Consider the following 12963-nt stretch of genomic DNA (forward strand, 5'->3'; position numbering starts at 1 on the left):
TATCATTGTGCTTTTTTTTTAGGTTTAGTTACTTTTTGAGACCCTTCAATAAACCCCATGTATCTCCACATCTACAGCAGTAAAATGCAACATGAACAAATGAATGCTGCTGTTTTATAAATCCTAACATCATATATAATAGTAAAACGATGACAGAGGCAATTTCTGTACTATTTTATGCTTAAAGTGCATTTTGTGAATCATATTTACACGTTTCACTTAAGTAAATGCAGAACTATCACTTGTTGTGCAGTTTTTTCCAAAGCGTGGAAGTGAAGAGAATGAATACTTCTTCCACCGCTGTCTAACTTCATTATGTCATTTAAATTACATTGCAGGAGAGAACAGCCTCTTAGCTAAATGTGTGCAATGTGGGTCTGAACTTTGTAGTTGCACATAAAGAATGTTACTAAAACAGCATACAGTAATTTGTAAACATTTAAAAATGACCACTTCTACCCAAGATACAGAGAAGCTTGTTCATGGTTTAATTACAAGCAGGTTAGATTACTGCAGTGCATTAATGTCAGGTGTCTGCAAAATCTCTACAAATCCATCAGAGTTGGTATAAAGTGCTGCCGGCAGTGTAAGTGGACCAAAGTCCATGCACTGTCTGTCTTCCAGTTAGTTTGAGGATAGATCCTCTTACTTGTCTATAAATCTATTCACCGACTTGCCCCCAGAGTATAAGGCTTATACATATGCTAAAAGTCCCAGATAGAGCCATCAGATCTTTTTCTCTACTGCTCACTGCACCCAAACAGTGAGAGGCATAAAAAGACCTACAGGGAAGCTGCCTCTGGGAACAGTCTCCCTTTGGATCTAAGGACAGAAATTCAGACTTCTAAGTGGCTGCCCCCCCAAAAAGAAAAAAACCTCAACATGCAATAACACTGACATTCTCCTGCCTTCATTATAAATTATTTTTGCCAAATAAAAAGTTAATTAATTGTCCTTCGCGGCATACAGAAAGTTCTCCCCTGATAATATAATGCACATATTATAAAATTTAGAATAATGTAAGATCATTAAAACAGCCACAAGAACCTTTATTAGCAGTAGACAGAGAGGAAACATGGGAGAGAGAAGGGGAGGTGACATGCAGCAAAGGACCTCTGGCCGGAATCGAACCGGGGTCAGCTGCGTTTTTATGGCATGCGCTCTAACCACTAGACCACCTGCGCGCTACAAAAGACTTTCTTTCAAGTCAACATACATTCATAGCCATTAGTCGTCAAATCAACAGGAAGGAGAGAAAGTACTGGACGTTGGGGATCATGTTGCCTCGTTTCTCTATTTGTGGTCCCACCGGTAAGAATAATCAGAAGTTTCTTTTCCAGTTTAGCCGAGGATACGGGTGAAAACTATTTCTCTATTTCACAAAAGTTTTAATGATGTGGTTACATCAGACCCAACATATGCAGGGATGAAAGATAAACTAGTAATGCATGAACCAGCTTATCTAACCAATAGCCATGGCTCAGTGGTTCGTCACTTTATGATGACCCAGGGGTCCAAATGAAAGATTTTCAGGCTATAACACAGTCAGCCATAAAATTGATTTCTTGAGGCAAACTATGCTTTTGAATCTATTATAAATAAATCAGAAAAAGACAGCAAACAGACATCTTTTAAAATCTCACACTAAACCATGTTGTGCACATTACACACACCTAAAGTCCGCATCTGTGCAGAAAGTACACACTGACAAGATAAACACTTTTGATGGATATCATATAAACGTCATAATGTGCTCCTTCTGTTACCACAGATGACCATCTCCTGCTATGAAAAGTTATATACGAATAGAAAATAAAATTCTAAAGTAAAATAAATGGATAAATGGGACATGGGACAAAATGACTAATAAAAACAAGCAATGAATAATTTGAATCTCATAATTCTGGGATCCAGTAACAGATGAGCTTGGGTATGGAGATAAAGTGGCAGAAGGTAAATATTAAGACTGTGACATTTGTTTCATTGTACTGATTCTGTGCTCCTGGATTTGAAGGGAAACAGTGATCGTGAGGTTAAAAATGCCAATTTCTCAGCTTCATTTTTTCCACATTTAATGAACTCTGTAGAAATGATTGCCCTTCCTATACATAGATTCTCCAAGAGGTTATTTTGGTCCCATTTAATATGTGTAGGCAGCCAGCCAGGCTAGGATGCCAGTATGCGTGTGTTATGGGCACAAACAGGAGGAAGCAGAAGTTAATATCTCAGCACATTTAATTGGAATAATCTGTGAGGCTGGATCCATGGCCAATGTAATTTTTGGCTGACTCAAACAGTTTTACAATGTTTATTTTGCTGCCTATTTTGCTTCTTCTAGTATTTTCTGTACTTTTAATTTGCCAGATTTGATTAAACTGCAGCGCTGAAGTGTTTTGATCTTCTTTGCCCGATGAAGCACTTTGTGACTTAGTTATAAAAAACTGCTGTATAAATAAACTTTTGCCATATTAGTGTAAGTGAGGGCCTTAATATTTCTGCAGTAATCAACATTTGAAGTGTGAAACAAAGCACAAATAATGACCTTCTGAAAGAACAATCTGTGTGCCATTCACAAAGCAATGAATGGCTCTTCACCAACAGGCAAATCCAACCAATGGATTCATCTCAAATGGGGCGAGAGTTTACTACAAAATAAAAACTACTTATGTTTCCTCTTTCATGTAGTGCTTTTTATCCATCTAGATTCTCTTTGTGTTAGTTTGCGAGTTTAGAAGGTATCGACCATAGACATGCCTTTTCTTAAATGCAAAGGAACCCATATGGCACATGTAAAAAAACCCAAAAACTTAACAATGTCTCTTTCCAGAAATCATGACCTGGTTACTCAAGATAATCCAGAGACCCTATTGTGAGCAGTTTCATGTAGGAACTTCTTTCTTTCCGTATCACTGCACAAAATGTGCAACTTCTTATGGCCAAGAGGTTAGCTAACTAGCTAGCTAGGATTAGAGTGTGGGTTAGCTTGCTTACCTTGCTAACATTACAACTATGCCAAGTAGGATGCAATTAATAGAGTTGCACATGCACAGTACCGATCAGGTAGCGGGCATGGAAGCCACTAGCAGCGGGAACTTCTCTAATATTTTTATTTTGTTTTACCTCAGTCTCAGCCTGTCTTTCAAACCCAGAACTAATTTAATGGCATTGAAGAAAAGAAACGGACATGCGGGGAAAAATTAGCGTGTTCATCCAGGTGTCTATACAGTACATCGTAAATTCTGCAGAGTCATTCGACACAGTCATTCGGAGTAAAAGGTGTTGGTGTTTCTTTTTGTCCAGTGGGAAAAGGGGCAACAAAGAAAGAAGATGATAAAGTAAAGGGAAATAAACACGGAATAACCAGCAGACCTTGTTTCTTGTGTGAATTACTCTTAAAATCTTACAAAATAAATTTGATGACCTCACGCAATTTACCTTGACTTACTGTAAAATTTAAAAACCTGCCTTATAAACAAAGTGCTCTTGTTGCCTCTGCTCACTCTTAATTGCTGCTGTACAAAGGCACTTTGGGCATTAGCGATGGCCTACAGCAATAAAGGCTTTTTCTATAAACATACACTCGCTTCTTAAGAGTGTCAAAACATTAATGGAAGCAATAACCCTAAAATTTCTATTTCAAATGTTCCTTTTTTTTACGTCATCATGGACTTTTTTGTTTTCCTCGCAGTTACAGTAAGCTCCAGTCTTTTCGAAAAGACACTCACCCTCATCGCTGCATCCGGGCCCCATGCAGGGCTCAAAGTCCTGGGTGTGTGGGCAGGGCACACTGAGGTCCAACTGGGCCTTCAACATCCTCTGCCTCATCCGCTTGCCCTTTTCACAAGTGGCCGAGCTGCAGGCTGACCATGGAGACCAGTTGGAGTAGATGCAGGTCTCAGGAGTATCATCTGCAGGATGGAGAGTGGAGTATAGGTATGACATACAGCCTACAACTGTTTACTATGCTTTTAATCTTGTGAAGGAGATAGATAGAGAGAGAGTGAGAGAGAGAGAGAGAGAGAGAGAAACGAGAGCAGGGTCCGGACCTTCCTCTTTCTCCTCTTGGGCGATATCCGCTACAATGTCATCCACATTGTCTGGCACGATGTTGCACTGTTCCCCCTGTGGACGCACAGACACGAACGGCATTGAGACACGCTCTGTATGGGCTCTGTCGCTCAGCTCCCTCAACACATTCTCCTCACTGTAGGATCCAGAATGAATGTACATTCATTCAGCGAGTGCAAACCGAGTGCATGTGTGTGTGTTTGTATAAGTAAATTATGAAAAATAGGTTGTGGAAAATGAATAAAGCAATAACAAAATCCCAACAGCTGCCTCTAGATGCCACTGAAGGACTGCTAACCCTTTTATCCCTCCCCTGGTTTGCAGCCAGAGGTGCCAGAGAGTGTTTCACCACCCATCAAAGTATATTAAGAGAAAGGCTGTATTTTATAGAGAGTGAATTTTAGTACCTGCTGCCATAAAAGCTTTGACTTTTTTTCAATGTCTTTCGTCACGTTATTGGCTGATGTTCTTTTTGGAGTTGCATCACAACACAATTGAGGTATTGTGTCATTTATTATTCTGGATATAAAGTGTGATTACTTGTCACTGGTGGTCTACTGCTCATCGCTTACTACTGTACGACTACTGATAACTGACATTTGACAACATAAATCCTATTTTCCAGAGCCTACATTTCATTTTTGTTCAATTTGGAAAGCAGCGAACTTGTTGAAAGGTGTCCCAAGGATTCTCACTTTGTGAAACACAACTCCCACCTCGCACACCACAAATAGAGGTACAAGAACAAGACTGCTGCTGAGCACCAATAAAGAAAAAGGTAATGTCTCTCTCCCCTTCCTCTGAGTCTCTACTTTTCAAGCTTTAATACTTCAGAATGATTACAGTTATTAAGCCAGTTGAATTTGTATGTCATCTGTAATGCGCATATATACTTTGAGAGAAGTATAGGTGTGAAGAGAAGGTGTGGAGCTGAGCTGGAAGAACACAATAAAATTACAAAAAAATCAAAATACAAATTAAAAAAAAGGATAATCACACCAACAGAACAAAACATCCCGAACAAGGATCTTTTTTTTCCTTTATTTTGCTTTATGCAAATGCCTTCATTATGAACATTATCCCTGAAAAGCTACAAAGAACCGTAAAAACAGACCTTCCTGGCAATGCGTTCCACCACCACCCTTGCCACAGGAGTGATGGCGCCCCCCTCAGGGTCATAGAAAGGGCTCTGTGGATGATCCAGACTGGTCAGGGGACGGATCTTTTCCTGGGGCACAGTGGGCTTGTTGGGAGACTAGAAGAAGGACACAGAAAGACCAAAAAAAAAGCAAAGCTGTGGATCTTTGGGATTTCAAAAATAACACACTGTCAGGATTTGCTTGAAAAATACTGTTGTGCAAGTACAATGAGCACAAAGTCAGTCAAAGTCACACGCAGCACGAGTCACGCAGAGGACAGATCGCAGAGCTGAAGTGCAGCTGTGGAGGAGTGCTGTAGTTTATATGGGAGATGCTCTTATTAGTCAACAGTAAAAGGTCTGCCAGCGTGGGGTCGATAGAAGAATCCCCGCCAGAGGCTGTCTGGAGGCTGAAGACCAGCTCATCCTTCACCCCCCGCTGAGGCCGCCCATAAAAAACACAGGGAAATAGCACAACTGTTTTTGTTGGTGTGAGAGAGGGAGAGACTGTGAGATAGGGGGAAGGGTAATGAGTGGCCACTAATTAGAAGACACAGTAAAAGTAAAGGCACAAAGGACGGATCTCATTATTCTGTTACAGTCCTGCGCCTTTAGCAAACCGGGAGCCAACGTCCCACCCTGAGTCCAGCATAGTCTCTGTTCCTCCGCTGTACCATGTATTTTTGGACAGAGGGTTTCTTTCATTAAACTCTCTCTAAAAAGCTCAAACATGATACTTGTGTGATCAGTACAGACAGTACCGTTTGTGAAGGTTGTCAATTAAACAGATAAAGAAAACCTGTATTTTGTGGATGTTTAACACCCACATGTTTTAGAGGTAGCAACAAAGCACTACAAAGTGTGTGAGTCCCTTCGTTTTACGTTAAGTTTGTTTAGCAGATGCTGTTATCCAAAGTGACTTACAACCATGTGGACACGACCCAGTGATTGCTTGTCTCGAGCATCTACCGAAAACTCCAATAAATATGCTAAATTTGTTTGTTTGTCTTGTTGTTCTGATTTTTGTGCCAATGTGCAGTCTGAACAGGTGAGTTTTTCAGGATCATGTGTGAGATTTTGATTCCCATATGCCAGGTGTAACGTGCAACTATCACTGGATTCATCTGATCCTGAATGAAACTTAAAAACATGATGATTTTCAGATGTGTAACACTTCTGTGTGGTCGAATTAGACATAGAAATGAATCCGATAAGCATGATTTTAGAAGCCAATCCTGACAAATTGAGGCTGTTCATTTTTGGTTTTTACTATCCATCCCGAGTGAGCCAATCATGAGTGGACAGCTTCGAGACTGTCAACTCAAACCTGGCATTAGATGCGCCTTGAGTGACTTGTGCGATCGGACCTTACCTCCCCACTCTGAATGAAGCTTTAGCAAAAAGTCGGACAGAAAGGTTACTCTTTTGCATGCTCTGCCGTGAGTTTGATCCCCATACCATCCTTTAATTCACTTTCATAACTGCCTGTCATTATCTGGGGCTGTAAATTGATATCAGCTGCATATCCATCCAATAGCACAGCGACACACCTTCGCTGTTAGCCGATCATCTTGCTGCTGTCACTTTAAGTACAATTGTCTCCTGCCTCTCGTTTGTTCATGCTGCTGTCATGCGTGCGTCTTCCCGCCAAGCCTTCGCAGCTTCATCAGCTTCATCAGCTTCATCATTTCCTCAGCCCATATGTCTCCGAAGAGTCACCAGCCACCGCCACCAGCATCTGGACACCATGGGGGGATCCTTCTTGCCGCTGCTGTTGCTGAGAGCAGATGCCCTTCGATCATAAAATCTCCCTGCAGAGTTTAGGCGCCGAAGACTTCTGACTCATTATCTTACATCATCTGCTGTATTTCATTTTTTTTATTTTTGTATGACGTTTACCGAATTAACAAGTAGACTGAATGCAGTCTCGGAGGTAGGAACTCAAATGTGTCCATGACGCAGCGGGGTGTTCACACCTGTATTTAGGCCTGTCCACTTGTCATCAAGTAAGTGGGTCATATCAACGGGTCAAACAACAAAAACTAACTTCCTGTTTATTTAAGAAAGTCCCGTCCCTTACACCTCACAGAATCTGTGCCCTCTACCACACCTCATAGTTTAAACTCCTGTTGTACACGATTCAAATTCTGCAACTTCATTTCACAGTTTTTGCAGATTTTTTTGTGTTGTCAAGTCTTATGGAGGAGTCCAAAAAAATAATGCACAGCAGGCAAGCTGAAGCACGTGATCGAAAAAAAAAAAAAAGAGAGGACTAAGAAGAGCGAAATTATTGCAGAGGCCGGCCAAAGCAAGCAAGAGAGCGCGGTTCAGCGGGTTCCTCCGTGCTCTACAAGGGATCAGCCAGAGGTTTCACACATGTCATCATCGACAGTCTAATCTGTTAGTGCTGACTGGAGACACGCAACAGGCAGCAGACAGCACCTCCGGGAGAGGGCACGATGGGGGGAGGGGAGGGAGACGTTCGAGGCTGTTAAAGGAGAATTGGAAGGGTGATGACACTTGAATTGTTGCACGCTGGCAGTATGTGAAGAGGTGAAAAAGGGAGTGATTGCGACTGCGAGCAGAGGGGCCGACGAAGAAGAAGAGGTTGGTATAATGACAAGGTCAAAATGTGAGTGTGAAGGACGGACTCAGCTGGGGATGAAAGTGAGGAGGGAGGTTATCAGTGGGCAAAAGGCAGAGAGAATAACAGTTTGTAAAAAGGCTGTGATTGCTGTGGGGCTGCAGATTGTAACCTGAGATGAGTCACACATTCCGAGGGACACCGCTGCCTTTGTTTGCATTAATATAGTAATAGATGATTTATTCTCCCTCCAAGATTTGATTATATTTTTATGCTTTTTCACTAAATATTTATCAGGTAAAGTATAAAAGCTACATTTCAAAAATTGTTTCTTTTGGGATGCAATCCAACTCCAACTTACAATCCCAAAAGTCCCAATATTACTATTTTACCGACAGGAGGTTTAACACCAAAATGTTATTACTGACCTCGTATGTAACCCCACTGTCAGTGCCTGCATCCCATGGGATCAGGTCCTGGACTACCTTCTGAGCCCAACCACACTCCTTGGTACACAAGTCCTCAGCAGACAGACCCACATTCCAGTCCGGACTGGGCCCCAGCATGGTCAGGAAGGACATGATGTGGCGGGTCCGGTCCACTGAGAACTCAGCTGAGGGCGCGGCCCGCCTGCGGAGGAGGGTGAGACTGAGGAGTGAGTGGATCAAAGCAGTTTGGAAAATGTGAGTAAGGGAAAATCAGATAAGGTAGAACTTTTAATCCATACACACATTTCTACATAGTCAAAATAAATACATACACAGCAGTACATGATAAGTACGGGAGCCCCGAGGGAGAAATGAGGATTTTTTTACCCCTCTGGTGATCCATTTTATAAGTCTAAGCTGATTTGTTTTCTTTCCAGTGTGTACGACTTAATAACTGATGAAACAAATGTTTCACCAGGATAATCTTTCTCAGTTGTTTATTCCTTTTGTAGGAGAAAAAGCATTTTTTCATGTGTGAAACTAAGAAAGGAAAACTAAACATGTGACAATTTTGGCAGAATAATAAACAAACTTTTTTTTTTCTCCAGACAACCTTTTTTATCACTTGGTTTCACACATGAATTTCCTTTTTCACTCCTGATTTGTTTTTTCACCTGTTCTCACAGATGGAAAAGTAAGAAAGATTATTATCGCAAGCCCTTTTGTTTCCACCATATTTCAAGTCATAAACACAGGAGACAAAAGAATCAGACTTAGAAAATGGATCACCAAAAATGTTCCTCAATCGCTCAGTTGATGATTGAACTTAGTGGGTCAAACTTTAGGTTCACAAATTATTGACATGATATTAAATAACTTGTGAAAGTCCTGAAACACATATGTCAACAGAACATATACAGTATATGTCAGAAACCAGAGTTGCTGGTGCACCTAAATAATTATTCACAAACACACTTTGATTTTAAGTCTTTTCTATTCTGATTTTTGATGTTATAAAGTAGGGCAACAATTGCAGGGAGAGGTGCACAAAACACAGCAGCGTGCAGAGTAAAAGGATGAGCATTTAATCAGGTTTGTAGCCAATATGATCAACAAAAATATTCTTGCATTAGCCCTGATACCGATCTTCAGCATTCGCTTGCTTCCCTTCTCTCCACACTTCTGCACATCTTCTCGTTGAAACAAAGATATCAGACTGATAGCTTTGTTAGCTCTCAACAGCTACATGAGGCTCAGAAAGTGAACCTATATCAGTAACTCAAAGAAGCCTAATTGTTGCACCCTAAAAAATACTGTTGAAAATGAAAAACACAAAGAAACAAAGGTACATTGTGAAGTGGATGTGAAATAAGAAGAGAAGCTCGCCTGGAAGTACTCCACATGCTGCACTTGCAGTGCCATCAAATCATAGAGACTGGCATCTATTTATTTGACATATTCTAGACTTGCATTGCCAGGACACATTTATCTCCACTCTGCATTTGCTCCAGCACAGGAGACACACACACACACACACACACACACACACACACACACACACCTCTGGCCATCTGTCTTGACCAATGATTGACAGTTAAACTAATTACAAGAATTTTACTCAGCCAATACAAGATTAATTAGGAGTGGGGAGATTCTTGCTACAGCATTGACAATTAGCCAGGGATTCCTTTTCACCTGTCACCGTGCCCGTATAAATCCATTTGACTTCAGCCAACTCAGTCTTGCCCTCGTGCACTCTGCTAATGATGGCCTCTGAGGATGTGAAATAGCCCGTATCCCCTGGGAACACACAACTTGACTCGACACTCCCAGGCCTCTGCTCAGTGAGCGCTGCACATCCAAGGTTTATCTCAGACAGCTACCTGGGCTCTACAAAAAGGCAAAGTGTAACTGACAGAGAGGAGAGACGGAGCGAGTCTGGGAGCAAATGAGGAACGGATTAAGCGCTGTAGATAACCCCAGTGAAATACTTTTATCACTCAAAACACTGTTGTCTGGTTTACGAATGTGTGCGTGCATGTTAGCAGGTGTTATGGAGTTTCCTGAATGGATATCAGGCCCTAATGATTCCCCAACACATCCATTCCCTTACATCTACCTGTGAAGGGGGCAAATTGATTGTAGCCCATTTCTGACAGCTACAGAAAAGATTTGATGATTACTTAGCCATGACAAAAAAGAGAGATAATGAGTCATATTTATCAGATAAAGAGTCCAAATGATTTGAATAAGGTAAGAGTGAAAACTATGATATAAAAGACACAATTATGAGATCAAAAGTCAAATGATGACATAAAAGTCATAACAAAAAAATTGATATAATCAGACACAAACTCATAATTATGTGGTAAAAGGTCAATATTATGAGACAAGAGATCAATATTTGTATTTCAGAACTGTTAACCCCCCAACCTCCCAATAATTAAAATTACTTAATCTCATAATATAGATTTTTTTTTTTTATCTCAATATCACGATTAACCATAGGAATATTGTTTTCATCAAGTTTGGTTTCCATGTTATTTTTCGTTCTTGGTGCAAAACGAGCTTTGATACAATTCAGTACACAGAGTTACTACTTGAATTTAGTCAACAAGAAATATTAAGTAAAGGTTAAGGTGAGGGAAACACGTCTTCAAAAATAATTGTTTTTCTGTGGCAGAAAACTGTAATATCCATAAAATGGCCTGAAAAGGATTTTTTTCATTTGTAAATATTTTGTTGAGAGCATTTATTGTTCTGCAGACAGGTTACATGAAGCAGTGCTTCAAAGCTCAGGCTCATTATCAATAAATTATCAGCACTACAACAGTACAATTCATATGTTTCAAGTATGCAAAAACACTTGGCTCACTTGACTATTATACAACACACACACACACACACACACACACACACAGAACCCATTCCAACAACCACAAAAAGTAGTTCTCAGAGTGACAGAAATAAAGGCAGCTCATTAACAGCTGTAGTCTTGTCTTCAAAAGCTCCTTATTTCACACTGCTGACAACAAGCTTTTTTTTTTCTTTATTTTTAGCTGCTAATCAGATGTAACCCGTGGAACACCAACGTAGCCCTGTGGTTATTAAGAAGACGCCTGACAAGAGAGAGTGGGAGCGTGGAGACAATAAGGAGCCAGCTGAATGTCATGAAGGTGCTGCAGCTGTCACAGATGAAACCATTTTAATCCAGTTTAAAGTGGGAAAAGTGGCATACGGGTCGGAATAATGAAGAGAATTTTAGTGGGGAAATTAATGGAGGAAGACACTGTCATGTATAACGTCACTTGGTAGAGAGTGGGAGGATACGGTGCAACAAAGAAAGTGGGAAGTAGTTTTTTTTGTTTCATTAGAATTTTTGCAAGGACCAAGATTATATAACTTAAACGGTATTTTGACTTCCTCTTCATCTTTGTGGACAAAGAAACAAATAGAAAACTTCATCGTCTGCCTCTCCAGAGGTACGGAGCAATTATTTAGACAGCCATCATTACACACCATGCTTTCTGTTCAAATGATTACAGCTTGAAGGAGGCTGAGGCTGGGAGACCAAATTGCCCTGCACTTGAAGGATGCTCCTCCAACATATTACATTTTCTCACTCATATATAGTGAGAAAAAATAAATATATAAATAAATATATATATACACACACACACACACACACACACACACACACACACACACACACATATATATGTTGTTTTTCATGTAGTCTCTTCAAGGTTATTTTATTCTTCTATAATATAGGAATATAGAAATATACACCTAATGTCCATTTGGAGGTGTGCGTGTGAGCTCCTCTGTGACCTGTGGTTACCCAAAACACCTTTCTCCTTTCTTTTCTTCAGTCAAACTGAAAGGACCATCTTTGAAACAGAGGAGGTGGCCTACAACATTACCTATCACCCACCTACAATGCTTCCTACAGTTCCCTCCCCAGACAGCTTAACAACCATTCACACCTGGGCTCACATAGCCCTAGCAACCCGCATGACAGCCGGTTGGGTCATCAACCCACAAGTGGCCGTAATGACTCTGAAACTCAGAGTTCACACGTGTCCTCAATGATTCTGTAAGGACACTCCCACACAGAATTTAAAAGCCTGTAACTCCCCTCCAGTTAGTTAGAACTGAAGGAACCTCTTGCATGAGAGGTGAAACGTCTTCAAAAAAATGAAACAAGTCCAGTTGTCTACGATACAGCCCTTAGAACCTTTCTTTGCATACTGACACATTTATTCAGGAGCTGTCTAATGTACCTTATTTTCCGGGATATAAATTCACACTGTTCTCAAGTTTATTTGTTCCACTAATATGTTCTCAGTCTCAGGAGAGCCACTCTCATGGACACTCTGCTGTAATATGTGTGATAATGGCTGGCACTTCAGCCTTATTCTTTTCTCATCTCTCACCTCTGATCTTACGCTACATCTCTGCTGCTTTGCCCTTTGTCCCAGCAATCATTTCTTTCTCTTTATAGGCACATGAAATTGAAAGCTTGGGGTAAAAGAAGCCACTTCACTCTACAGAATGATGCTGCAGTGCACAAACATTTTTCTTAACCACAAAGTTGACCTTAAAAAAGTATTACTTGCGTATTTAAATCCCAGTCTTTGCATTTTATTCTAAATGCCTGCTTTTTTCTTTCTGTCTCTCATCTTTCACATATGTCAAAGCAAGACATGTTGGAAGAAACTGTCCTTTTTGTGTTAAATGACAGC

The 12963-nt window shown here is 40.6% G+C and overlaps 1 protein-coding gene across 2 annotated transcripts in view; it reads right to left on the reverse strand.

The window, feature by feature from the left end:
• Positions 1-12963, reverse strand: part of spon1a (spondin 1a) — an 86410-nt gene that overhangs the window by 7017 nt on the left and 66430 nt on the right. The window contains exons 8-11 of one of the 2 annotated variants that reach the window (XM_030415302.1): positions 8219-8438; positions 5183-5323; positions 4047-4122; positions 3726-3908 (exon numbers count right to left, since the gene is read on the reverse strand). In XM_030415302.1, coding sequence (XP_030271162.1) covers positions 3726-3908; positions 4047-4122; positions 5183-5323; positions 8219-8438 — 620 coding nt within the window. The remainder of the gene's footprint in view (positions 1-3725; positions 3909-4046; positions 4123-5182; positions 5324-8218; positions 8439-12963) is intronic. The other variant, XM_030415303.1, reaches the window with a different exon arrangement.

Source organism: Sparus aurata, chromosome 4 (genome assembly GCF_900880675.1).
Source record: "Sparus aurata chromosome 4, fSpaAur1.1, whole genome shotgun sequence".
In the NCBI taxonomy this organism is placed as follows: Eukaryota; Metazoa; Chordata; class Actinopteri; order Spariformes; family Sparidae; genus Sparus; species Sparus aurata.